Source organism: Pelodiscus sinensis, chromosome 21 (assembly GCF_052426305.1).
Source record: "Pelodiscus sinensis isolate ZL-2025 chromosome 21, ASM5242630v1, whole genome shotgun sequence".
In the NCBI taxonomy this organism is placed as follows: Eukaryota; Metazoa; Chordata; order Testudines; family Trionychidae; genus Pelodiscus; species Pelodiscus sinensis.
In genome coordinates this window covers 22,348,832-22,375,834 of record NC_143072.1, presented here as the reverse complement: position 1 = coordinate 22,375,834, position 27,003 = coordinate 22,348,832, and the positions used below count along the sequence as shown (strand labels likewise).

Here is a 27,003-nt window from a genome sequence, read left to right as displayed (position 1 = left end):
TCCCCATTGCAAAGACCCATCACAATGTATTCTCATTAAAGAGGCCAGGTGATGCATGGTCCTTGGTGACTGAGCTGCCCTTTTGCCTCTGAGTTGTCCTTCCAGGGAAGCCTGAGGTATACTGAGGTGGGAACAGTGGAGAAACATGTACTGCTGTTGTCCATGCTGTATCACACACATTGATGGAGACTCCAGAGGTGCTAGATACAGTAGAACCCCAGTAGAACCCCATTTAGCTCCAGCTCTCTGCATTTATTGAACAGCCAGGACTTCAGGACCAGAAGTGGGCGATTGTTCCTATGGCTGCTAGATAGCACCGCCGCGTCACATTTTCCCATTCTCCTGCTTATTCCGAGTTCTGATGATCTGGTGCCAGTGATGATTGAACATCACTTGAGTTCAGTTTGAGAGGATGAGAGAGAGAGAGAGCTATGACTCGCTGGGGTCAATTGGATCATAGTAAGCTCTTAGAGCAAAAAGAGTCTTTTTCCCAGCGTAGGGGCCTTGCATGCTGGGGCCTTGGTCCGCGACTTGGGCTGCTAGGTGCTACCATAATGCATACAGGAAATAATGAGCAGTGAGCTTTGCAGAGCTGCGTGAGTGACTGTCCAGTGCAAAAATGGCTTTCCAGCCCCCCTCCAAATGTTTAGTTTGCAGAGGCTTGATTAAGAATGGTGAACGTCAGGATGAGGAAAGCCTCGGAGGCCGTCGCAGGACAGAGGCGCTTCGTCACCTGTGTAAAATGAACCCTTCCCAGGCCCTGAGGATCCGAGGCATGGTGGTAAGCCTGTGATTGGCTCCTTATGAAATGGCACGTAAGTCCCAATTGTTTTCTAACGTTCCATTGAGGCTCACTTGTAAAATGGTGGCTGGCTTTCTTTGGCTGTGGTGCTAGGTGGAAGAGTGCCATCTACCAGGCCTTGGGGTGGCTTTGACACTGGATCACACAAGGAATGAATCATCGGACGATGGCGTGAGCGACCTGGTATGTTTTGTGAGCGGATTACTTCTCGGAACGAATGCAAGAGTTCGGACGTGGTTTGGGACTTTTATCCGGAACGGGCAACAGGTAAAAATCTGAGAATTCCCTGGGAATTGATAAAAAAATAAAGTTCAGTGCTTTGGATTTTGTTGTGCCCAAAGATCCTGTGTTCACATCTCGCTGCAAGGCCTGACTCATGGGAAACCTTCTCTAGCTCAGCAGTGGGAGAACCTTATTTGGGCCAGAGCGCGCTGGCCCATGGAAAAATCAGTCGGGGGCTGAACACAAGTGAGAAGCTGCCAAACCCGCCCCCTCCCTATGCTTCCCCTTACTGATGTGGGTCCCGACTAAGAAGGAAAAAGACTCCCCACATTCCCTTTGTGCACCAGAACCTAGGGTGGTCCAGGCTAGTAGATTTTGTGTGCTCCAGCCCCGCTGAGAGGGGAAACTGAAGCATCAGCATAGGCTACCCAATGCTGAGGTGTGGAAGGAGCCCTGAGCCTCGGGGACTGGATCCTGGCAAGCCGGGGAGCCGCATCTGGCCTCTGAGCCTTAGGTTCCCCACCCCCGATCTAGCTGAAAATGACTGGACACAACTCTCTGGGTTTGCCAGTTCTAGAATAGTGTCACTGAAGAGTGCCATCTAGTGGTCCCTCTCTGCTGTCAGTGATTTTTACAGTAGTCTCATAGTCATGTGGACTGCGGGACAATAGATCCAATAAGATTTTAGATCCTAGACAGTGTTAGACCATAGGCCCATTGTTGTCAGTTTCACTACCGTTTTTCATGCCCAGCAGTAGAAAGTCATGCATTGGTTTGGTGCAATTATTTAATGCCTGTACCTCACTGAAATAAAACGTCGGAATGCCATTTTTCTGTGGCCGCAGCCCGCCCAATTAAATGATTAATGTGCTGCATGAACTTTCACTGAAATTGTCAGCACTTAGGAATGTACCTTGTAATGGCCTGTTGGGTTTGTTTTTTCCTTGAATTACTGTTTTTTCCTTCTTTCACCTTTTCACACAGAGGAAAAAAGAGAATGTCAGTTCTGTGCTTTGGCAGATGAGAAGGCAGCTGCTCCTGGAGTTAATGGGAATCCTTCCCACTGTTCGCAGCACACACATTGTGGATGAAGCAGATGCTGACATGGAACCAAATGTATCTGTGTATTCTGGACTGAAAGAAGAGCATGTTGTGAAAGCCAGCGCGTTGTTACGTCTCTATTGTGCTTTGATGGGGATCGCTGGCCTGAAGTAAAGAATATTTTCTTGCTATTGGTATTCTCTTACTAGCTGTTCACCCATCTGAAAATAAATAAGACCTTTCAGCTATTAGGAACCTTACTGATTTCCAGTCTGAGTTTTCCTCCTCTGCCATAAAATCCTTAGCCCATACCTAGCGGGGTTTGCCTTCCTTAGGACTGAGAATACATTCTGCTTGCTCTGTCCTGCTCTGGCTCCTCACCTGTTTTGGAGTTGAAGTTGCCAGCTTGTTCTTTCTCTCTTTGTTTTGCACAGAATAAATGATGATGATTAAAATCTGCAGAAACTTCTGTGCATTTCCCCTTCCTGCTTCGTTCTTGGCAGGAAAGCTTGTCTGCCCTTCACTTTTGACCATGAATGCATTTGTGAGACGTCTCCCCGCCTACAGTGAGATTCAGCTGAGAAATCTCTTGGTGGTTCTTCTGTAATAAAATTCAGTTCTATAGCATCATTTTGAAAGGTCTGTGGAGCAGAATGTAAGACAGACAGTTTGAAAACCCTGGTTATATTGAGTCCTGTCACGACATACACTTGCTTTTACTCTGAATTTTTATATTGCCATGTGTCTATGGACAGATTAATGACAACATATCGTATACAACAACAAATAGTCTAGCAGCACCTTAAAGACTAACCAAACATGTAGATGGTGGTATGAACTTTTGTGGGTACAACCCACTTGATGAATGGAGTATTAAAAGTCCAGTTCCAAAATAAATAGGGGTTGGAGGGAAGGGGAAGAAGGAAGGGAAAAATAGTGAATTAGTGTGTTCATGTTGCATGAAGCTGATAGAGAAGGTGCAAATTGTTTTTAATTACCCATTGGTTTGGTTAAATCATTAGGATGTGTGGAAGGTAGTGTGCTAGCCTAATGTCTTTATTTATACCTTTGTGATGGGTCCCAAACTTGTAAACGAAGTTAAATTCCAACGCTTCCCTGTGTATTTGGCATGTGGAATTGTCCTGAAGCAACATGGTGACTCTGAGATCCATTAATGAGAGCCTGGGCAGGTTAAAGTGTTCTCCAATGTGTTGCTTTAGAGGAGAGAAGCTTGTAGAATCTGATGTTGGTGAGTTGTCTGGTTGCCTCCAGTATATACAGGATGGGTTCTCGTTGTAGGAATATATGATGCTAATAATTGTGAATCCTTTTAAAGCAGAGATTTTTATATTGAAATCTTTAAAACAGTGACTTTGAGAATTCTTAAGTCCAAAGAGAACTTCCAAGTAATTTCTATGACCATACATTGATAAAGTTACTTGTACTTCTAATGTAAATTGCAGCCATTGTGGCCAGGTTGGAATTCTATCTGGCGTAAGAGAAATTGACTTGTAAGAGGAAAAACCGTCTTTCATTTCTTTTGTTTAGACCAACTGATGAGGAAGCCGAACAGTTACTTCAGCTAATGACAAGCCGTCCTCCTGCGACTCCAGCTGGCGTTCGCTTTGTATCGCTCTCGTTCTGCATGCTCCTGGCTTTCTCCACCCTCGTCAGGTACCTAGAACAATAGAACCTTCTAGAGATACTAGTTGAGCATAGCCAGGGCAGTGCTGTGCTGAAGCATTTCTCCTCGCCACCAGTTCCTCTTCATCTTTTCATTCTCTGTAGACATGTACAACCTCTTGCTGAAGGGGCTCTTGCTGGTGGGGTTAATAACTTGATGAAGCCCATCCTCTCTAGTGCAAAGTGCTTTGGGAAGGGGAGAACAGGCATTAGGGTGGTTTCTAACTTGATGCTGCAGGGTGCTATAGTTAAGTCCCTGAACTAGGTCTTCTGTGTTCCTTTCCTGTTGCGTAAATTTGGTGAGTATCTTAAGCCACCTCTCAAAAGGGTGACAAAAATAATCCAGAAATGAAACAGCTGTTGTGGAATTTCTTTCAGTACCCCAGAACAGGAGCAGCTGATGGTAATGTGGCTGAGCTGGATGATAAAAGAAGAAGCCTATTTTGAAAGGTGAGAGCTTAATTTTCAAAATAACCCAATAAGCCAAGGTTTGATATATTTGCTTCAGAAACTGATTAGTTTATCTCTGTTCCAACAGCATTTCTGGGGTGTCTGCTTCCTTTGGAGAGATGCTGTTATTGGTTGCCATGTATTTCCACAGTAATCAGCTGAGTGCAATCATTGATTTGGTCTGTTCTACTTTGGGAATGAAGGTAACTTCTCAAAACCTTCCTTCAAAGGAGGTTTTCTTATAAATACACCATCAATTGTGCATTTTATTCTAGTTATCTGACTCTAGATCTAAAAGTCAGAAAATCTGCATTTCCAATTTATTCTTGAGCAAATTTAACTTTAAATGAAGAATCTTAACACACATTTCTTAAGCAAAAACAAAATGTATATAGAGTAGAACTGAAACATGAATGCCTATTGACATTAGCCTTTCATATGCTGAAGGTGTTTAAGATATCAAGCTAAGTATTTTTGAAAAGAAGTGCCCTGTTGAAATGAACTTTGTGTTCTCAATGTACACAGTATTCTAACAGGCTCCATTTTTGGCAAGGGGAAATGCAAAGTCCATTCTAAAAGGAGCTGTAAACTTTTCACTTAAAAGATCACTGAGAAGTCATATATCATGTAAACTTCTTAAGCAATGTATCACAGTGGGTCTATTTTATTTATCAGCTGAGTCTGTTTCAGCCTTTTTACCTGTAGGAGCTTTTGACTTCACTAAATCTAAACACTGAATTTTCAGAGTGAGGAAGACATAGAATCTTGAACTCATGACACTGGAAAGTAAAATAAACTGAATTGCAAATGGCGGGTTCTAGCTGTAGCAGGCTGAAATAGCTTTTAGTATTTTAGCTATTTATAATGTTTTTCACATTTGAACAAGCCAGATCTTAAAGCCGTAAGAGCAAACACCTTGTTGTTTTTCAGATTGTTATTAAGCCCAGCTCACTGAGCAGAATGAAGACCATTTTTACTCAGGAGATTTTCACTGAACAGGTAATCTTTGGGATTTTTTTTAACCATTTCATTATTGTTTTTTATTTGTTGTACTATGCAACTGCTATAAAAGGTTCAGAACAACTACTGCACTTGGTTTTGGTATCTCAGCTTTGTCACACTTGTTTTCCTGCCTTGTTCCTTCTGAAAATTTACCTGGGACTGCTCTTTTGGTTTGCAGAGTTATAGATCTAATGGGGAAGGAAGACTTCTGGGGACCTGATTCTGTCCTTCACCCCCAGGCTCAATAATATTTTGCTATGTCACTAATCCCACTGATTTCAGTGTGGCCTGCTTCCCATGAGCAGAACTGACAGAATTGGGGCTTTCATTTTCTGCTTATTTTGGTGGAGATGGTGATTTTAAAAAAAACTCACCAAAATCTATGATGATCTATTTCTGTACAAACACATCACAAGTGGAAAAAACCACAATGAGCATATCTACCTTCAAAGGCCAAACCATTTTCAAAGGAGGCGCATAGGCAGAATTGCTGGCATTTTGTGACCTTGTGTTGGGATGATTATAACTTTGCTAAACTTTAACTCCGCACAAATATTTTATACCCTGGGTCGAGCTGGCTTTTGAGAACTTAAAGCCAAAAACAGTTACGCCATTTGCTAGAGCATTTTGGACTTGGTATTGGGGCTCAAGAGTCTGTGCCCACTTTAGCCTACTCCCTTCAGAGCCTGGTGAGGAGCTTTGAGGTTCCTAAGTCTCACCATTCCTCTCCCATACACACTGTGAAACCCACTGCCAAGGAGTATCTCATCCCTGCTTGTGCTGGTCCACAAAGAGGAGGGCAAGCTATGCTAGCTCTCAATTACGCTGTTGTATGAACTGGCAGAGGTCTGTGCAGTAGATCTCTGTAGGTTCCAGTCTTGCTTATGATGCAGGTGGGTGCCAATATTATGCCACATGAAGGAACTTCTGCAGTTTTTTAAAACTGTTTGCTCTTTTAAAAAACTAGTCAATTACACTGGGGGGTGGGGCATTTAAACACATTAAGGTTAAAAAAATCAAGCTTTCAACTGTTAGGAAATGACAGAATTAAAATTGTCCGTGAAACCTTAATTTGGGGTCCTTGTGCATATGCGTTATGGTACTCCCATTAATTACATGATCATATTGCATCTCACAAAGTGGCCAAACAGGCAACTTTAATTTTGTCATTTCCTGACTGTTGAGTACTTGATTTTGCAACCTCCCTAATGTTCCTTTAACAGTGTTCTTTGCATGGACTGTTTATATGAACTGATTTTATGCAACTACTGTAGATAATTATTGGATAATGGCGAAGGAATGAAAGTATTTTTCTTGACTATTACAGTTTTTCCCATAGGTTGTCACTGCCCACGCGGTTCGTGTGCCTGTCACAGGAAATCTGAGTGCCAACATTACTGGGTTTTTGCCCATTCACTGTATCTACCAACTTCTAAGGAGCCGGTCATTCACCAAACACAAAGTATCCATAAAGGTTTGACAGTTCTTCCATTCACATTCCGGAACACTGCATGACGATCAGACATTAGTTCTATTAATAGTTTCTGCTGCTCACTGAAATTTACTGGGATACAAATTTCTATTGTTTCTGTGCAATATCGGTTAATGAAATGTTTACGGTATGAATGAAATCTTCATTGGGCTGGTGAGTGACCACTATCCCGTACAGTACATTGGGTTAGCGTGTGAAGCTTTAAGCTGTGTAGAGCAGTGTTTCCAACCTAAGTCACACTCCATTCATCCTGTTTCCATTGATACACTTGTTAAAATCCTAATCAGGAAGAAGGAAAAGTATGAATGTTCCTGACTAGGACCAAGATGTATTACGAGAGCTTTGCTGCATGGGGAAACTATCCGAGTATTTGATAGACTATCTGGCTAAGTTCAGAATTGATACTTTCCCTTTAATTTCCAAAGTGTGGCTCTAAGTGTCTAGTGTATCTAAATTATTTCATTTGGTTAAAGAGTTGTTCCTGCACCTAAAAGTAGAAACAGTATTTTTAGTTCACACTTTGCTGCTGCTATTAAGTGTAATGTGTTTGTTTTAGGACTGGATTTATAGACAGCTGTGTGAAACCACCACACCACTCCATCCTCAGTTACTTCCTCTTATTGATGTCTATATCAACTCCATTCTTACTCCTGCATCTAAATCCAACCCAGAGGCCACAAATCAGCCAGTCACAGAACAGGAGATTTTAAATGTTTTTAAAGGACTTACAGGGGTAATTTTTTTTTTTTTTTTACTTTTTACATGTCTGCTCTGAGTCAGTTCATAAATATCTTCAATATGTTGTACAGAAACTTGCTAGAGTATCTCACCATTGCTTTATGTTTTCCTGCTTAAGGATGTTAAGAAGCAGGTAATTGGCTAATTGTTTACTCAATACAATTTGTATCAACTGCATGATTAGTCGATAAGGAGAGGCGTTCTGTCTCAGCTGACACCGGGTCCAGGAGTTACCCCTGCTGGCTCAGCAGTTTTAATGTAATAGGAGCCTGGCATGCAGGCAGTTGGGCTCCTACTACATTTAAACTGCAGAGCCGCAGCGGGGGTAGGTCCACAAGCCACGACTGGGACTGCTGCGCGAGCCTCCTCTGCCCTTCGTCACTGCGCTGAGGGGAACTGGCTTTTAAGTAGTCAACTCGACTAGTCGCTTACATCCCTATTCCTGCTTTTACTCCCTGTATCCTAACTGTATTTTCTGGCCAAAGATGGTCAAATGAGGTTTCGTGCAGATCCTATTATTGCTGCTCTTTGCCCTGCTCCCTGGAATATGCTGAAGCTGCTGCTTTTGCAGCACCACCACCCCTCTAAATACGTTGCTTTCAAGGAATGATTCCTGTTTCCAGCAACAAATTGAAGTGGAAAATGAAGTTGGCTTTCCCATTAACAATGCTTGCATGGTCTTGTATGCGCCCAGGCCCTATTTTACATTTCCGGGAAGCATGTGGAGTGAGAATGGGAGGCCAAAACTTTCATAATGGGCTTGTTCCAGGCTTCCCAAAGCAAGTCAGCACTTCTAACCATAGAAATGTCCAAGATATCAAACATTTTTAGTGCTCTGCAGTTTCCTAAATTAAAAACCAAAATACCCCCCACAGCCCTAAATGTAGAGTAAATTTAGCATGACCGTGTCACTCTGATTGAAACTCGGCTGCCTTTCCCCCATGTTCTCTCCTGAGTCCAAACTTTTCCTTTAAGAATAAGAGTGATATTGCAACATCACCGTGGTATGGCTTTATGTGCAGGGAGAAACCGGTCGTGTTAATCAGCGATACAGCATCACAGCCCAGCTGCTTGTCCTCTATTATGTCCTTTCGTACGAAGAGGCGCTCCTGGCTAACACAAAGACATTAGGTACGTGTGGGCGAGTGTTGTTCGCATCATTGTGACTGAAGGTCTCATGGAAACGGAAGAGCAAATGTCAGTATCCGACTGCGACAAGAACTGACGCGTCCTAAAATAGACCATGTGACATACATTTCAATTGCCATAGTAATGAGCATGGCAGTAAGAATTGTTTGATGTTCCTCCTCGCTCTAGCAGAGCTAGCGCTGGCTCTTGTATCTAACACAGTGTTATATGGATGGTCTGAAGACCGTCAAGGGCAGAAGCCAGCGTAGCGTCTATGATAAATCCATGGTTCTGTGTTCTAAGTCAGCCATTTCAGATTAATCCAGGGTGGAACGTGGCAGAAAAGTTACCTCCCATTTTTCCATAACAAGCTGCATTCGAAGTTGGTGATGACAATACCTAAGTATTTTTGGGGTAGCTTTGGGTGTTTTTTCATCCAGCAATGAGTTTAGATTATTGGCATTTATTTCCTGGTTTTGTGGGAGTGTTTTTTGCTTTAAATGTGGACGTGGCTGAGTAATTCTTTTCCGATTAAATTCTTCTAATTGGCCCTTTGTGAGTGTTCAAAGTTCATGAACTCGCCCTCGATTTTGGTGGAAACCTGCTGGGAAGCATAGTGTGCATTTCCAGCCACCTTTTTACCTACCCCATCCTCCAGCATTCATCAGTGTGCCAGTCAGCTGAATGCGTGGGATATTATATGAGAGCAAAATGGCCTATTAAAATGGATCAAGCTTCTTCTCCGGCCGATAGCTTGCACACTGCTGCAGAACATGGTGTGTTCTGCATAGTACTATACTACCTGTCCCTGTTGTTCTTTTGAATAAAGACTTGGGCTGTGATGTTGTTAGATACGAGGGTCGGACGTGGTCAAAACTAGTATGGCAGAAATCTAGTGACAATCCATGAACTGAAGGGTGAGGTATTAGTTGAAACTCTTCACAGGGTCTTTAAAGGTTCCTCTGATCTTCTTTTCTGAAAGAGAGCACCCAGGCAATCTGGACGCTCTCTTTTGAAAAAGCCCTGTTTTCGTTCAAGAACGCCTTTTTTGGAAAGAGCTCTTTCGAAAAAAGGTGTTCTTCCTCGTAAAATGAGGCTTACTGCCACATTCTTTCGATTCAATTTCAAAAGAACGTGATGGCAGTCTAGACGCAGGTGACGTTTTTTTTGGAAAAAAGGCTATTTTTTTTTTTTTAAAGGTGTAGTCTAGACGTAACCTAAGAGTGTTACCCTATTAACCTAAGTCTCATGGTCAAAATTTAGTCTTGACTAGCTATAGTCTGATTCTTGACAGTCTCACTGCAACTTCAGTTGGCAAATTTGATAGTTCATGAGCAGTAGTTGTGTAATGTTTGTGACACACAATGGCTGCCTCGGAAGTGATGTGTTTTGTTGATGGGTCATTCGGGATGCGCAACTGGGGGAGAAATGCTGTGAAAAATGCGAAGAAGTGGCAATGAGTTTATTATTGCTGCTTTAAAAGAAGAGAGCTTGGAGTGGGGTTCTGATTTCCTGGCTCCAGAGTAGGAAAATGTAGTTGTACTATAACTCCATTCGGACCTCACCCGCTTGCTGCTATTTCTCCAGGTTGCTATTTCAATAGTGCCATTTATCCAAAGTCCTCTCAACAGAGGGTGATTCTGCCGTCCTTATGAACTGCAGTGTGAGCAATTGACAAGTAGATTTACTCTCCATTTACTTGTGACTTTGAATCTGACACGTAAGATTTTAATGGTGGTAGGAATGAATGAATGAATGAATTTTTGTTCCTTACAGCTGCCATGCAAAAAAAACCCAAGTCTTACTCTTCAGCACTGATGGATCAGATTCCAATCAAGTACCTTATCCGGCAGGCACAAGGGCTGCAGCAGGAACTGGGAGGTATATTGGAGTGTCTAACATATGAGAGTGAAAATGGAGGATTATCTGTATCTTCTGGTGTCCTGCAGTTGAGCAGAATATAAAAAAGTAGCTTTCTCCTGCTTTTGTGGTGTGTTCTTTATAATTACTTGTAAAACGTGCAGTGCTTCTGATCTTGAGTCTTCAAATTATGCTGCATTTCTGCTTAACACCTGTCAACAGTCTAGAGCAGTGTTTCCCAACGAGGGTTCCGCAGAACCCTGGGGTTCCGCAGACCATCGTCAGAGGTTCCGGGAGAAATCGTGGAATAAATAAATTTTTTTTTTCTTACATTGTAAGCTGACATATATAACAGCTCTTTACAAATACATTTTCTTGACAATAATTTAGCAGTAATTGAATTGTGCTCTCCACTGTCAACTTTTTCTGGCCAAGCAAATATTTTCATAGGTAGGGGTTCCTCGGGATAGGAACAATTATTTTAGGGGTTCCTCTATGGGGAAAAAGGTTGGGAATCACTGGTCTAGAGTGTTGAGAGAGAGAGAAAGCTACCATAGAACAATGGGCATAACACATGCCCGTCTGAATCCCGTGAAACAAATTTCCATTTCTTTTGGTGAATCCTGACATATATCAAATGCTCTGTAAATATGACCAAGCTTTTAATTTACTATCTTCCCCAGTCTACCCAATTGACATTTTGGGAAGGTAGAAGACCCCAACATGATTTCCTTTGTATTTGTAGAGATTTAAATTCTGATCTGAGACTGTAAATATAAGTTTGCTTAATATTAAAGAAGTGACCTACATGCACTTTGGTATGGTCCCAGGACTCATTCAGTAAAGTTTTGTTGTTGAAGTGATAGGGCCATAACATTCAGCCAAAAACATACCGGGATTTAGATGAGGGATGTAAAATCCCAGTTAATCAGTTAAATGTTTAACTGGTGAACCAATTAAAGCAGGATCCGGGCAGGGCCCTGCTGGAGAAACACCTGCTCACCGAGGCACCCACTCCGTCCTGCACTGTGGCTGGCTGCTGGCTCCTAAGCCCCGTGCTCCTGGGCCTCCTACAGACAGAAGCTGCTCTAGCCAGGACACTGGAGCAGCCTCTGCCTGTGAGGCACTTGGTCCCATTGCATATAGGGGCCCCTGTAATAGCAGCTCCCTGTAGGTGGCTGGAGCAACCATTGGAGCAGCCCATGAAGGGTGAAGCTTACCAGTCAACTGGTTAAACCTGCACATCCCACATTTAGTTTGGAGACTGAATTCTTTTTTTAACTCCTGAAGGCTTGCATTCTGCATTGCTGCGCCTCCTTGCGACCAACTATCCGCACTTGTGTATTGTGGACGATTGGATCTGTGAAGAGCAAATCACGGGCACAGATGCCTTGCTGCGACGGATGCTCCTTACCAACACTGCCAAAAAGCATTCTTCCAAACAACTTCAAGAAGGTGAGTAACTGAGTCTGTGAACTTAGGTAGTTCTTTCCTAGTTGAGTTGTGTGGACTTCATAAACATGAAGAGTCATGTGCATGTGATATAGCGTGCGTCTGTTTCCTGTCTCCTTTCATTTTTGTGTTTTGTAGGTGCACAGTAATTGAGAATTATAATAGCTTCATAGGGAAAACAGCCAGTAGATCAGACTTCAAATGCACCACTACAAATGCACTGTCACGAGGCGGGAAAATATGTTTGCGTCACCGCAGTATAATTTATGATGGGCTTTGTGAAGATGGATCTCTCTCATATGGGATTATGTTGTATAGTTCAGATCTGTTATGTGTAGCATAGAAGTCACTTGGAATTGTTACCTAGGATATAGATATTATTACTTAAAATCACAGCCTCATGGATCTTCATAGAGTTCACTGAAGTCTAGAAATGCTAGTTCTTACGTTGCCCCCCCTTCCTCCAAGTCATGACATTTCTTCGGCGTGGGTTCCAATTCTATTCATTATGCAAACTGGCCACAAGCCAATTGGTTGGAAACAGTTTGCTTTTTCTGACCACTTCCTTTGGGCTGTGCTTTGGGGGTGGTGTTGGGAACTGTGCAGCAGGGAGCTTGTTAGTAGCAAGGATTATAAATGGTTCATTTCTACACAAGGATTCATAAAATGATAGAAGCCCAGTTCGGTTTAAATTCCCACTATTTTTTGTCTGTAGCATTTTCCATGCTCCCAGGAAATCATACTCAAGTGATGCAGATTCTCGAACACTTAACGCTGCTCTCAGCTGGTGAGCTGATCCCATATGCAGAGGTATTGACATCGAATATGAACCAGCTGCTGAATCCTGGAGTCCCACGAAGAATTCTTCAGACAGTCAATAAGCTTTGGATGGTCCTTAACACCGTGATGCCTAGAAGGTAGATTCAACTGACTGTTCAGTTTAATACTGCAGGTGAAGTGGCAGAATGCCATCTCTTGCCTCCTAAGCGTTGTCCCATGGCTGCTGTTAATGTGGTGGTAAGCTAGGGTCTTGATCGTAGATGTTAGCTTGGCACCTTGTGAGATCAGGACCTTTTTATAATGTCATTGCTAGTGTTCAACTTTGTATCTGTTTTCCAAAGAAAAGTTCCTCCTCTTATAAAAGACTTCACAGATAAGTTTAAAAAAGGCACATAAAAAATTGTAAAAATATTTAATTGTCTCCAGATCCTCTTGTAGGTGGCTGGCTGAAACTTAGGACCCAAATGCTGAAGAATATTTGTAACAGCCTGCTTTTTAAAACCCATAGTTTCTCTATATTTCACTGAAAATACATCTTGGGTGGGTGACATTCCAGAAAAATGCCTACTGGAAAAAGACAATGCCTTGTTTAGCTCATAAAGCAGCATTGCATATGCAGGGTAGTTAAATAGAGGATTTTAACTGTAGGCTCGGAATGGGTAATTAATTGGCACTCATTTACTTCAGCTGTTGTCTGCTAATATGCATAATCCAGTTTTTACTTCAGCAGTAGCGTTTAGGTTTCTTTATTAAATTGCTTTGTAGGTTGTGGGTGATGACTGTTAATGCATTGCAGCCTTCGGTAAAGATAGTCCGACAGCAAAAGTACACTCAGAAGGATCTGATGATTGACCCTCTGATTGTACTAAGATGCGATCAGAGAGTCCACAGGTAAGTGAACTTCATCTAACTTTGTCACACTCAGGAGCTCTGAGACCACTGCCCACCATGCTGGCTAATATTTTCATTGTTTCCTTTCTCATCTGTTGGCATCTGCCTGTTGTCTCTGTAAGCAATTTGGGGCAGGAACTGTCTTTTTCATCTGTTTGTATGGGACCCATCAGAACAAGGTCATGGTCCATGACTAGGGCCCCTAAGCATTATGTAATAAGTACAAATAATTATTATTCACTGAGTTAACTGAAAGTACTGCCACGTGATGGTATTCCAGAGGGGACGTCTGTAAAATGTTCTAATAGTCAACATCCTCTTGAGCTTTAATTTGTTCTTTGCCTTTCTTCTTTGCCACCCAGTCCTCCTATTTCACTTACTTATACATAGCATTTACTTACTTGGGTTTCTTCATGTTCTGTAGTTGGGGGGAGAGGTTCCCCTTTTTTCCAGCGTTAGAACAACAGTTCAAGTACTAGGGATTGAACTATTGGAGTAAGTAGTTTTGTAGTAGGGATGTCAACGTGTAGTCCAATACCCAATTAACCAATAAACCTTTATCAGTTAATCTTATAGACTCAATGCACTCCCCCCCCACCCTTTGCTGTCTCTGTATCAGTGGCAGCAAGTGTGGGGGGGGGGAAGGAGCAGGAGCCGGTTCTTGTGAGGAGTAGGGCAGGCTGGAGCCGATATGCCCGGGGAGCTGGCTTTTGGCTCTCTTCTCATGCCGGCTCCGCGGACCCGCTTCCCTCCTTCCAGCCTCCACACGCTGCTGCCTCTATCAGCTCGAACCCCCCTGTGACAGGGGCTGCTGCCACCCTGCATTGCTGCTTCTGAATCAGAGGCAGCAGCATGGGATGGCAGGCAGGCAGTCTACATGGGGAACTGGCTTTTAAACTGGCTTCCCTCATGGATTGGCTCCTGCCTGCCACCCCACACTGCTGCCTCTGATACAGAGGCAGTAGCATGGGCTTGCAGTGGGCTCCTCGGGAGCGGTTACATGACTATTCAGTTACATTACATCTAACATCTCTTGTTTGCAGTTAACTCCAGTATCCTTCGGCTGACATTCATGTTTCTGTTAATGTCATTTTTATAACATTCTCCATTGAGTGAGATGAAAATCCCATCCTGCTGTCTGCACCCGGCTATGCAAGTGCAGTTTAAAGATCCCATATTGCTAAAAATGGAAGGGAGAAGTGGCCTATGTTCATGTCCAATGTCTTCATGTCCCCTTTAATCCCCAAGTTAGCTAACGTGAGGTAAAACCCTTTTTTTGTGGGGGCAGGGGTGCTGAAAAGACATGCTCTGGGTTGTTGGCTAGTTAATACTACAGCTTGACTCTGCCTTCCACCCAAACTGTAATAGGAGTAAATTACACAGGAAACTGACCTATAGCAACCAATGAATGAAAGGGAGCGGGAAAACACCGTTCAGACGTGAGGCATCCCAAAGTTCAGTGGTGGTAATGCTGTGCTACAGGCAAACGTGGCTGACATCTTGGTCTGAGCAATTCCTCTGCCAGCGCTTCCCCATGAAATCCAATTTGCCAATGAAAGGAGGCCACTCTTCTCCCTGGGGCTAGCAGCTTGAGTTAGTCTGCAGGGCTCCTCAGTCAGGAGGTTTTTCACTTTCCTTGCTCACCTCCTTTCGCACGTGTGCGCGCTCTTCCTGCTTGACGCCATAACTATCTTTTGTTTGTCGTCTGTTCTTGTGTTAGGTGTCCTCCTCTGATGGATATTACTCTGCACATGCTGAATGGGTATCTCCTGGCCTCAAAAGCCTATCTGAGTTCCCACCTGAAGGAAACGGCTGAGCAGGACATTAGGCCATCCCAAAATAATATGATGGGCCCTGAGGCCCCAGAAGTTACCAGAGAGGAACTGAAAAATGCATTACTTGCTGCCCAGGTAATAATGATGAAGCGGATGGTAATGAGCTAACCATGGCAACTCCAAAATACCTAAGCACTGCACACAGATATAAGGAGTAGGGAAAACAGACTTTTGTTTATACTGACTTCTCCTATAATAAGTAAAAAAAAAAAAATGACACTTCAATTTCCAAATTATATCTAATAGCCTGAACTCTCTTTTTCTCTCACGTCTTTTTCTAGCCTGGAGCATCATGCTGATGGTTGACCATTAGTACAGCAGCTTTCTCTGTCAGTGGACTAGAAAAGAGTTCTGCCCATAGTCCCCTTTGTATGTTTCCCTCCCATTCTCCAGAGGAGTATTTTTATACCCTCACAAGGTTGGGGTAATAGAGCATGAGGAAATGTGACAGGCCCTGAAGGCCATTTCAGTGATGTTAGCTGCTTCTGTTAAGTAACTTTATGAAGTGCAAGGCTAGGGAATGACTGATATGGTTACCGTAATGTCTCTGAGCTCTTGTTGTGAGTACTTTTTATTTTACACGTACGCTGCTTCCTCTCTCACTCTAACCAAGTGTAAGTAACCACTTGTAACTTGCCTCCAGCTGGGAGAGAGAGTGAGCAGTCAGTTTCACAGCTGCTATAGTTTTTTGAGCAGCCAGCAAGAGGTTTTCATACATGGGGGGGAGGGCGGAGATTATCTGTTTGTCCCCTGGATTAGGGATGTTAAAATGTGTTAATTTTGGTAAATGTGTACTGCTGAAAATGTCAGCCTCCTCTCCCTTACCCCTCCACTGCTCTCTGGGTCAGAGGAAGCAGTGTGGGTGTGGGGGACAGAGGGTGGGACCCCAGTGCTCATGAGAAGCTGGCTTAAAACTTGGCTCACGCCTGCCTCCCCGTACACTGTGCAGCGCGGGGGGCGGGGGGGGGGGGGGGAGTGTAACCCTGAAGGGTAACCGAAAAGCCCCGGCTCACTGGTTAAGAGTTCACATGTTTACATTATCACATCCCTACCCTAGATGCAGTGTGCTGCATGGGCATTTATGTATCCTTCTGTGATCTAGAACTCGCTAAGGTTAGGATTGGTTTTCCTCTTTATGGGGAGATGCTGAACCTTTTGGATTTGTATTTTACACTAGCTCAGATTGTTTATATCAGGATGTTCATACACTTGGCATGTAAAGCACATGTGTTTGCCTGTATATAGTTTGAACAAATTTTAATATGAAAAATCCCTACCCTATAGGTGTGGACTATACAACAATATTTTCTTTCTGCAGAACTCTTATTAGTCCATTCAAGGTTTAATGATTTTTTGCAAGCTTTTGGCTTTCGTCGCTTCGGTTTTTAGTTCTTGGTTTAAAATAACCTTTAATAATTCATTACCCGTTATTCCAGTCTGAAACCAGTAAACCCAGAATTCAGTACTGGAACAGTTTATGTATTGTGCTTTAGTTTCTTACATTGCCACTGACCTAGTCAGACAACATATAGTTATGTAAAGTTACACTGAGTACATCCCATACTGACGTTAGGATTTTAGGGGACAATAAAATACTCCCTGGTTGCTACAGGGTGCCTGCCAATTTCAGTGAACAAAATCTAAACATTGTAGCAATCAGTAAAGAGACCTGAAATAGGTCACACCTGATTTAAAACTCGTGCGTTTGGTGGATAATAACCGTCACGGTGATTATATTCATTGTTTGACCATGTGTGAGGAATAGAAGGGCATGTAACAAGCGACTGTTTCATTCGTGAATCAACGTTTTCCATGGGCGCGGTGTTTGATTGGAACAGTTGCTTCCCTCTAATGTGATACTGAACACATATACATACTTCATGCTTCATTTCTCTTTTATTAACTTTGGCACTGCTTGACTGCTTTCCAGGACAGTGCTGCTGTACAGATCCTTTTAGAGATTTGCTTACCTACAGAAGAGGAGAAAGCGCAGAGCAGCAACTCTCACAGTCTTCTAAAAAATATTCAAAGTGCTGCTGCTGCCATTGAACCTCCGAGTAAGGGTGTGGAAGAAGAGCAAGACAGCCTTTTGTGTAATCTTCGAGAGGTGCAGTGTCTCATTTGCTGCCTACTGCATCAAATGTACATTGCAGATCCCAACATTGTTAAACTAGTTCACTTCCAGGTCAGTTTTTTGTCATGGCTCTTTGGGAAGTGATAGTGGCGAGGGCAGTGCAGAATGAATCCAGAAAGGGTGCTCTGTTGGAAAGAGAATGATGGCCAAGATTTATTTTCATGAGATGGCTATCTTACAGCTACCTCCCAGTGCTAACTTAGATTAGGGATATAGGAGGTTAACCAGTTACCGGGTAAGCATGTGGTTTATCAGCCTGTTTACAAGATAACCAGTTAATCGGCGCTGACGGTAGGACCTTGCCCAGGCCAGAGGACCCCTGCAGCTGCAGCGGGCCCAGTTGGCTGGACTCTGTCCACAGTGGGACCAGGGCTGAAGCAGTCCTTGCCGCTAGTGGTTAACCGGTTAACTATTGTAGGCGTTTTTTACATCCTTAATTTTAGATTAGGGATGTAAAATCCCAGTTAATCATCACCCAGTAAGTGTGGCGGGTTAACCATTCACATCTCTAATTCAGGTATCTGACTGCATTATGCAGATACTCAAAAAGCAGTAGTCAAGAGGGATACCAATGGTTCACATCATATGTGTTCCTATGTATCCGTGTACCATTACAAATAGTATTGGAGTGGGCATTTTGGGGAGGGGAGTGGTACTAATCCGTATTAGAATGTGCTCATCTTGTAGCCAGCCCACGTGTTCTGTATTTGTGCACATTGCTTTGTCCTTGGCAGGAGCTGTCTGTGCTTGGGGCTGCATTCTGTAGAGTGGCTTATGTTAATGCTGCTTTTTAAGCCTATTAATGTATGTCTGTGCTAAAAGCCTGAATTTGTCTGTGAGTTTGGGAATGGAAGGAGAAGGATTGCATCTGCAGAAGATGCTGGTGGTGCTTGTGAAAATCTGCACAGTTGAGCAAATGAATTGTCTTGATGCAAACATAGGTTGGATGGCACTTTACCTTGGTCTGGGTTAAGATGCTGAGTAAGCATGATGAGTAAAATGTTTAAAAAAAAAAAAAACCCACCACAGATTCTTTTAAAAAATGCATTTAAGCTTCTAGTATGACTTTGTGAAATTGAATGACGTTTTCCTCTCTTGTTCAAATAGGGTTATCCATGTGAACTTCTACCACTGACAGTGGCAGGCATACCTTCCATGCATATATGTCTGGATTTCATACCGGAGCTCATTGCTCAACCTGAACTTGAAAAACAGGTACTGTAGAGCCATGTAGTTTGAACAATGTTCCGTCTAATCTTTTCATGTGTATATTTTTTTCATTCATGTGTAGAATAATTTTATGTGCACTGAGGCATGTGCAAATGTATACCACCAAGAAAAACAGAAAACCTAGCTCTGCTAATCAGCTGTGTGGCATTTGAATCTTTTCTGAGTGGCCACACAAGTGCATAGCTTACAGGGATCTCTGAGCTTGAGAAGCATTGGAAGTATTTAATCTTGGAGAACCCTTACTCTGGGCTGCAGAGTACTTCAGGGGAATGGTGAAAAACATTTCCTATTAATGTTAAGTTCATTAACATGTTTTTCTTTAATAGTAACTTTGGTCAAATATTTTAACACATACTCTAACTACATTTGTCCGTGCCTTCGTTCTCCTATCTATAAAATAGGGACAAATTATCATGCAGAGGGTAAATGGCAAATATATTGTTTTGTACAGATTTTTGGACTAAAAGTGTGATAGAAGCACAAAGCAAATCTGTATTAAAAATAACTGATTTTTCTTTCTCCCTCTTCACCCCCACAGATATTTGCCATCCAGCTGCTTTCATATCTGTGTATCCAGTATGCATTACCTAAATCTCTCAGTGTGGCTCGCTTAGCTATCAATGTCATGGGAACGCTGCTAACAGGTAAACACACAGATAACATCAAAACATTGGCATATGTTTGTGGAGACATGTAATTTTACTCTGAGGCAATATACATTATGTTCTTTTAATATGCTAATCTGTCAACGTTGAAAACCAAGATTTAAAAAAATAGTTAGATTTGTACTAAATTCTTCATCTATGTAACTTTTAGACAGTTGTGCTGTGCCGAGTGAAGAAACTTGCAAACCAGTAATAAACTGTTCTTTATTCCTTTGAGTTTCTAATGATTTGTTAGAAATAAGTAACCTTTAAGATACTAGACTGTAGAAAATTTGTATTCCATCCTAATTATAAAACAAAGAAAAGTATTGCATAACTTTATCCTTTTTATCTTGCTGATGTCACAGAAGGATCATAGTAATTGGAAATGTATGTCTTTTAAATGCATCAGGAAGTAGTGTAGAATAATGTTCCATTTTTGGTAAGTTTTTTGGCTTTATAACAAATACACAACTTTAATCACAACGTGAAAAGTCATTTTAGGACAGAGGTTACAGTCGTAAATGTAAGGACAGCTCTTGATTGCTTAAACATTTGTTCTAAACATTTCCCCTTCCTTACCAGTTTTAACCCAGACGAAGCGCTTTGCTTTCTTCATGCCGACCCTGCCTTGTTTGGTCTCCTTCTGCCAAGCCTTTCCCCCGCTGTACGATGATATCATGTCTCTACTGATACAGATAGGACAAGTTTGTGCCTCTGATGTTGCTACACAGACTAGAGACTTTGATCCGATTATTACACGTAAGTAGTGACACCGTGTCTTCCAAAACTACAGATGTAATTCCAGACAATAACCGTGTCTCTAACACCTTGAAAGTTTATAGTTGATTTTTGAGTACACAGTGAAAAGTGACCCCCACAGGTTTACAAATGCAAATGGAACCATGAGAGGATGTGATGTATGGTATTTGAGAGAGCAGATTTGGAATGAAAGGGATAAGCAGAAGCTTTTGGCTTCTCATATGTTTTATGAACTTCTTATGCTGCTTATTTCCTTCTGTAAAATAAATGAAATTAGATGTTCTGCTTTTAGGCTACAAATGAGCTGTAATTGGGAAGAGTATCACACTTTGAAACATGGCTAAGAAATCAAGTCCATAGTGTTATCTCTGTTCTAGGAAGTAAAATTCCAGATGTTTGAGGTTTGTTGTACAATTCCCTTTAATTTAATAAGAGAGTTCCAGTTAAACCCGTTAGCTGTCCTTTGAAAATGTGTCCCATAAAATTTGATTCTTACTCAGTTTCCTGTAGGCTATATAGAAACAGGAAGGAGATCATTATTATCCCCGCAAGAAGGGACCTTTCCGCTAATAAGTCCATTTTGCAGAAGAAAGCGTGAAGTTGTAACATCAAGAGTTCTTGCAAATTTGCCCCTTTTCTTCTTGCCCTTAAATTGTCAGATGTGTTAAACTTTGTTTCACTTCATAGAATTTTGTGTATCAAATGCTTTTGTCTACTAGTTAAGACCATTCATTATATTAATGCACCCATGAAGAGACTCCCCCAGAAAGACCAGTTACCTCCTTGTTTCCTTTCATGGGGGTATCTGTAATTTATTTTTTGTTGTTGAATGAGCCTCTCTATCCAGGTGCATCTTGTTATATTTATAGAAGTTCATTGGGCTTAAAAATAACCCTCATCATATTCTTGCCTGGAATCTGTTCAGCTTGGCTCTTGATGTTCACTGAAGAATCTATGACTGATGCAGATTTATTACTTAAGTTGTTGTGAATGTAAGGATGTGGCAAATCCTGGTTTCTTTTTTCTCTCAAATGTATCTGCACCCAAGCAACAGCAAAAGTTCGCGCTCTGCATTTTTTTTTCCTATTAATCATCAGCCTTGATGCTTTAAAAAATTTCCTAAGGACATTTCAGCTGGCTTTCTTTTTTTTCATATAGCTGTAGCTTTTCATACACTGTCTGGCTCTTTTCAGTGTGTGCTGGCGGGGGGTAGGGAAGACAGGAGATGAAGGGAATGGGAGTAGAGTGGAGATGAGTGGAAATCCATCTGCACCACATATTAGGTACAGATGTCTGGTGGTTTTCAGGGATGTAAAATCCCGTTTAATTAGTTAACCAGCTAAACATTGAGTTTAACTGGTTAACTGACTAAATGGAGGTGAAGGCGCTGAAGCAGTCCCTGTGCCGCGGGCAGGGGCTGCTCCAGGCCAGCTGCTTGTGGCCCTGCACTGGACTGCTGGCTCCCAGCCCACACGGGCTGGGAGCTGGCAGCTTCGTGTGGGGCTGGAAACGTCGGCCCTGTCCCCACTGCTGACTCCCAATCCATATGGTCTGGGAGCCCCATGGAGCTGCTCCAGGATAATGGCTAACCATTACCCGGCAAGCATCACCCTTAATGGTTAATACCTGGTCACATCCCTAGTAGTTTTACCATCTTTCTCGTCAGCAAATACAATTGTCTTTCTGGAAATTAAGTGAGACTTGTGTTGTGCAGGAGAAGAGTTGGGTAGGGTGGTAACCGTGTGTCCTGTTTGCTACATGGAATAACATTTACACTAGCCCGAGGGGGTGGAATGGTGGACACTGTAGAAGGATGGTCTGGTTCTGTGTAGTGGCTAGCTTGTAACCCACAGTGACAAAGTTCAAGTGTAAGTGCCTGTACTGTCCTTTCTAAAATGGCAAAAAATAGAGATCTCTGTAATAGGGATGTGAAGGACTAGTTGATAGGATAGTCAACTAGTCGCTTCCCCCCCACACACCCCCTTGCTGCCTCTATTATATAGAGGCAGCGGGGGGGAGGGCGGGAAGAGAAGAGTGGGTACTTCAAAGCAGCAGCGCCGCTTGAAGCCTGGGGTCACACCCTGGGCTCCATGCAGCGCTGCTGCTTTGAAGCACTGCGTGCAGCCTGGGGCCAGCTGGGGTGTCCCTAGGCTGCACACAGCGTTTCAAAGCAGCAGTGCTGTATGGAGCCTGAGATCAGCTGGGGAGTCCCCAGCTGACCCCAAGCTGCATGCAATGCTGCTGCTTTGAAATGCTGTGCAGAGCCTGGCGTTAGGCTCCTCGTGGTATTTCAAAGTGACAGCACCGCATGGAGCCCGGGATCAGCTGGGGACTCCCACGCTGACCCCAGGCTCCATGCAGCACTTTCGCCGTTGAAGTGTAGCAATTGCCTTAAGGTTGTTGCTACACTACAAAGATGGAGGCGCCCTATCGACTAATCGAATAGGCAATGCATTTTGCAATTCGATCAGTCGATACTTAACATCCTTAGACTGTAAAGGAATGTCAATAGGATTGTGATGGCTGCTGCGTTTCTAAGGGGTGGAGAAGTGTGTAATGGCTGGTACAGGAGAGCTAGGCGCTGACTTAATCATCTTGGGCAAGTATCTCAAAGTTTGTGCTTCTGCCCCTTTCTAAAGCATTTCACAGGGTGCTGTGAGGCTTTGTGCTCCTTACCCTAGGCATTATTAACATGGTTGTCTTTCTGTCCGAAAAGAACCAACCAAAAATAAAAACAAGGAGACCTAAGTGAAACCCAACAGAAATGCCTCTTAGTATTTCCCAAAAGGCTGATGAAATTAAACCACCACATGCCCGGTCTCTGATCTATCCCTCTGGTGATAGCAGTGTTTTCAGTTCACCATCTGAAAACACGCATGCTTGTCAGTGTATAAAGCAGAAGAAGCAGTTTTTGTTGAACTATGTTTGTTTCTATCTAACACAGGTCTCCAGCAACTAAAGGAGAAGCCAAATGAACAATCAGAACTTTGTAAAGATTTGTTTTATAAGCATGGACTAAAGAACATGGGAAGCATGGACCCTGATGTTCAGTTATGCCAGTGTATTGAAAGGACCATCATTGAAATAATTAACATGACTGTTAGTGGAGTTTAGGAAAAAACAAATGAAGTCGTGCTACAGCAAGTATGATGTACAGTGTCTAATGCTGGTAACAGCTGCCAAAGAGGAATTAGGAATTGGATTGGAACCAAGAGTAACTTTCACTTGTTGGACTCTGCACAAAGCTGTGGACTGATCCTGTCCAAAGAGAATTCTTAAGGAGACCTGCACTGCTTTCCTTTGACAGCCAATCTGCCAGTGGTCCTAAATGAAGACTGTTTCAGTGGAGTTAGGTTGTGAATTTGTTTTGCTTGGCTTATGAAGCAAAGAAGGAGCAGGTTTTTATGTAATACCTTTCTAAAAAGCAGTCTGTGAAGTAAGCCTGATGTTTGTTTTAGCATGTTGAGCTTTCCCACCTTGCAGCGACAAGTTTTGGGTAAAACATGCAGGGAAAATTGGGATTGAAAAGCATTAACTCAAACAGACAAATGCAACAGAGTCTTGCAAAGCAAGATGCAATAAACTCCCTAAAAAGGAGCATGGAGAAGACTGGAAAACCACTGTAAGTTGCTTCTGCAGGTTCACCAAGTCTACCGAGATTAAAAATCTTTTTATTCGCTTTTCAGACCACTGCACAAAGTTTGAGGTGAAGAGATCAGCAACTCTCAAAACGTTAACAAACTCATTTGCAAGAGAATTAGCTTTTAAAAAATTGGTCAGACAAGTGTGGGATGACTTTAAAAAAGTCTTGAAATTAAAACTTTCAACATACGTTAACACAGTTCAAACCTCTTATTACAGAACTTTATTTTTTATAATGCTCAATTATCTTGAGTGTGTTTTTTAAACTATTGCTTAGTTTAACAAAGATGAGAGGAGCCTAAAGCACTAAATGCAAGAGATCTCTTGACTTATCATCCAGATAGGATTTAAAAATCAATGTTCTTGAGGCCAAAGTGATTAAAGCTAAATTGTCTTGTGATGAATGGCTGATTTTTAACCATAGCAAAGTGGTTCTAAGAAAAGAGGTATGTGATGGAGTGGTGTTCAGTTTGGTGCATTAAAAGGATCAATCCATCAGTACTTCATGCACCCAGAGCTTTTGAAAGTAGCGAGTAGTTACTGCATGCAAGAAAACTGCAGGCTGAGGCCTTTGTTCTCGCCTGCATTGTGCCTAGTACACCCTTCAGCAATCTTCTGCAGCCATGCACAAGCGCTTTTGGTATAGCAGGGTAATAGTCTTAACTAAAGCCATAAATACATTAAAGTAAATGGCTTTAGGTGAGGTGAGGTGAGTGGAGTGTTTCTCGCAGGCATTTTATTAAACTTACCATTCTAAAAGGATGTTATATTAAAATGACAGCATCTGTGGTCTTTCACACAGAAAAAAGGTAAAATATTCTATTTGATTAAATCTGTTTTTATTCCCATGAAGAAATGGCCTGATTCTCTTAAACTGTGGCCTTCTCTCTTCTGTAGCTTGTTCTTCAAAGGTATCAGACCAGTGTGCAGAAAAGCTAATATGGATGTTGTAAAACTAAATGTACATTCCAGTATTATTTTGGTATTGATTGGTCAAAGCCTGCATTAACAATGTGTTAATACATTTTTAGTAGGAAGGTGGTGTGCTTTTACCATATATATTGATGTAAGGTATGTAAATAAGTTAAATTTTATTTGATTTTTCTCAAGATTCTAATATTTTATATGCTGTAGTGACATTTTAACAGAAACCTGCTGTATGTATGTGTTTTGGATGGATTCATAAACTTTCAAACGGATTTGTATGGACTGAATGCTAATTTCAAATTTAAATTCCTTTCCAAATTGGATGTCAAGTTAAGTGAAGCAGTACTTCCCTCAGGCCTCTGGTGCACAGATTAAATGGATTAAAAACTACTGAATTTCTTTCAAAGTCAGAACTTCCCCTCATAAATGGTCCAATAGCTGAAAGGTTAGATGTAATTGCATTTTAAGTTAAAAAAAAAAAAAAATTACTGACTTCACTAAGTTCAGTCTTTTTTCCCCCCAGTTACTTATCCGGGGCGGGGGAAACATGAGTTAGGACTTCCCCCACCCCATATCTCTTCAGGAAAGGTTTTCCTACTCTGAAGTCACTATGGATGTCAATGTGTAGACAATTACACGATTAAGCCTGGGTTAATCCTGTCAACTGTACACACTTGCCCCCCTCCTTGCTACCTGTTTTTCAGAAGAAGCAGGAAAGGGGCAAGCAGGAGTCGGTGCTGGGGTGGGGGAGAGGCAGAGGAGGCTGCTGCAAAGAATAGACTCTGTCCACGGTGACCCGGGCTTGCCGCAGACAGAGGGTGCTCTACAGTCATAACTCCCTGCAAACAGGGACTGCTGCCACGGAGCAGCTTGTATCTGGGGAGCTTGGACTGCTCCACAGATGGGCTGCTGCCGCCTCTATATCAGAGGCAGCAAAGCGGGGCAGCAGGCGGGGGCCGGTCTGTGCGGGATGCAGGTTTTTAACCTGGCTCCCCTTGCTACCCCACACTGCTGCCTCTAATAGAAGGGGGCTCCCCAAGAGTGGGACTGGGAGTGCACTGGCTGCTAGCCCCACCTCCAGGGACTATTGAATAGTCATGTAACTGCTAAAATTTTGTGAGATTACATAACTATTCAATTATACGCTATCTAACATCCCTAGAAGGCACTCCTATAGAGACAAACTGGTGCATCTCACAGCATTTCCTATCATTATTTAGGCTCTAATGAACCAAGTGGAAGAACCAGTAGGAGGGAGCATTTGGCAGAGGGCTTTCATCATTTTACCAATCAGTCCAGACAAAGACCCTCACTATCACCTTTGACTGACATTGCTGAAGGTGCATTATCTTGAGTGCCTGAAATTTCACGTGTTTAAAACACCACACACACCTCAGATACAACTCTGTGCTGCAATAAGATGACGGTTACATCATTACGATTGCCATGTCACCCCCATTTGGAGCATATCAATTTTGCTGAGTTGTCATCTTTTCAGAATCAGCGTGGAACAATGTCTCACTTTAGCTTGGTATCCTATATAGTCTTTGAATGACCAAGACTTTTTGTTACTGATGATTTGGGCTTGACTTAAACTATCATCATTCATGTATCCATTTGCTAGTCCCTGAGCCATCCATTTGTTGCAGTTATATTTTTAAAGTGAAGAGCAATATTACTAGTGTATGACTTTAACTGTTTTGTATTCTAGGAAACCCTCACCATTCATGGTGGCACCACTGCAAATGATGAAATTAGTGAATAGTGGGAGCGGTGGTCTCTGGCCCCTATGGTGAGTTCCCTGCAGCTCCCAAACTCACAGAGTGAAGGGGGTCATGGGAAACTCACCACAGCTCCTGCCCCCTCAATCCCTCTTGCCCAGACAGGAGAGCCCCACACAAACAGGCAGAACTGCAAACAGCGATTCTGATAATTGTGATGGTCTCCTTGTAGTTTTTATTTCGCTTAATTTTTCATCTCCTATGCTAATCCTTTCGGTGGGATAGGAGGCTAAGGCCCTACACACAATATTTGACAAAATGGGTAGGGAAGGCTGTTGGTATGATTAGAGCATGGAGAGGTGGAAGATGGATGTATCACAAAGTCTGGTTAATCAAACAGCTATCTGCACACAGGTGCCAGTTATCATACTTATTGTTCACATAGCAATATGAAGGTATTTTTACAGATCTAGTTTAAAAAAATGGATGGAGTGATTGTAGTCTCCGTCCTTGACTGCTAGCCCCCTTTGCCCTCTTCCATCAAATATGCACTTTTGTGTGTATCTC

The 27,003-nt window shown here is 42.5% G+C and overlaps 1 protein-coding gene across 3 annotated transcripts in view; it reads left to right on the top strand.

The window, feature by feature from the left end:
- INTS2 (integrator complex subunit 2) overlaps window positions 1-24,987 on the top strand; it is a 30,120-nt gene extending 5,133 nt beyond the window's left edge. For all 3 annotated transcript variants that reach the window (XM_006138642.5, XM_006138643.5, XM_075904713.2), the window contains exons 6-25: window positions 651-781; window positions 896-1,069; window positions 2,009-2,235; window positions 3,614-3,739; window positions 4,127-4,198; window positions 4,287-4,401; window positions 5,129-5,197; window positions 6,540-6,674; window positions 7,249-7,425; window positions 8,453-8,561; window positions 10,335-10,439; window positions 11,709-11,873; window positions 12,586-12,787; window positions 13,416-13,541; window positions 15,262-15,451; window positions 17,307-17,561; window positions 18,618-18,725; window positions 19,279-19,384; window positions 19,970-20,146; window positions 23,091-24,987. In XM_006138642.5, the coding sequence (XP_006138704.2) occupies window positions 651-781; window positions 896-1,069; window positions 2,009-2,235; window positions 3,614-3,739; window positions 4,127-4,198; window positions 4,287-4,401; window positions 5,129-5,197; window positions 6,540-6,674; window positions 7,249-7,425; window positions 8,453-8,561; window positions 10,335-10,439; window positions 11,709-11,873; window positions 12,586-12,787; window positions 13,416-13,541; window positions 15,262-15,451; window positions 17,307-17,561; window positions 18,618-18,725; window positions 19,279-19,384; window positions 19,970-20,146; window positions 23,091-23,260 (2,939 nt within the window). In that variant the 3' untranslated portion in view covers window positions 23,261-24,987. The remainder of the gene's footprint in view (window positions 1-650; window positions 782-895; window positions 1,070-2,008; window positions 2,236-3,613; window positions 3,740-4,126; window positions 4,199-4,286; window positions 4,402-5,128; window positions 5,198-6,539; window positions 6,675-7,248; window positions 7,426-8,452; window positions 8,562-10,334; window positions 10,440-11,708; window positions 11,874-12,585; window positions 12,788-13,415; window positions 13,542-15,261; window positions 15,452-17,306; window positions 17,562-18,617; window positions 18,726-19,278; window positions 19,385-19,969; window positions 20,147-23,090) is intronic.
- Window positions 24,988-27,003: the final 2,016 nt, after the last annotated feature.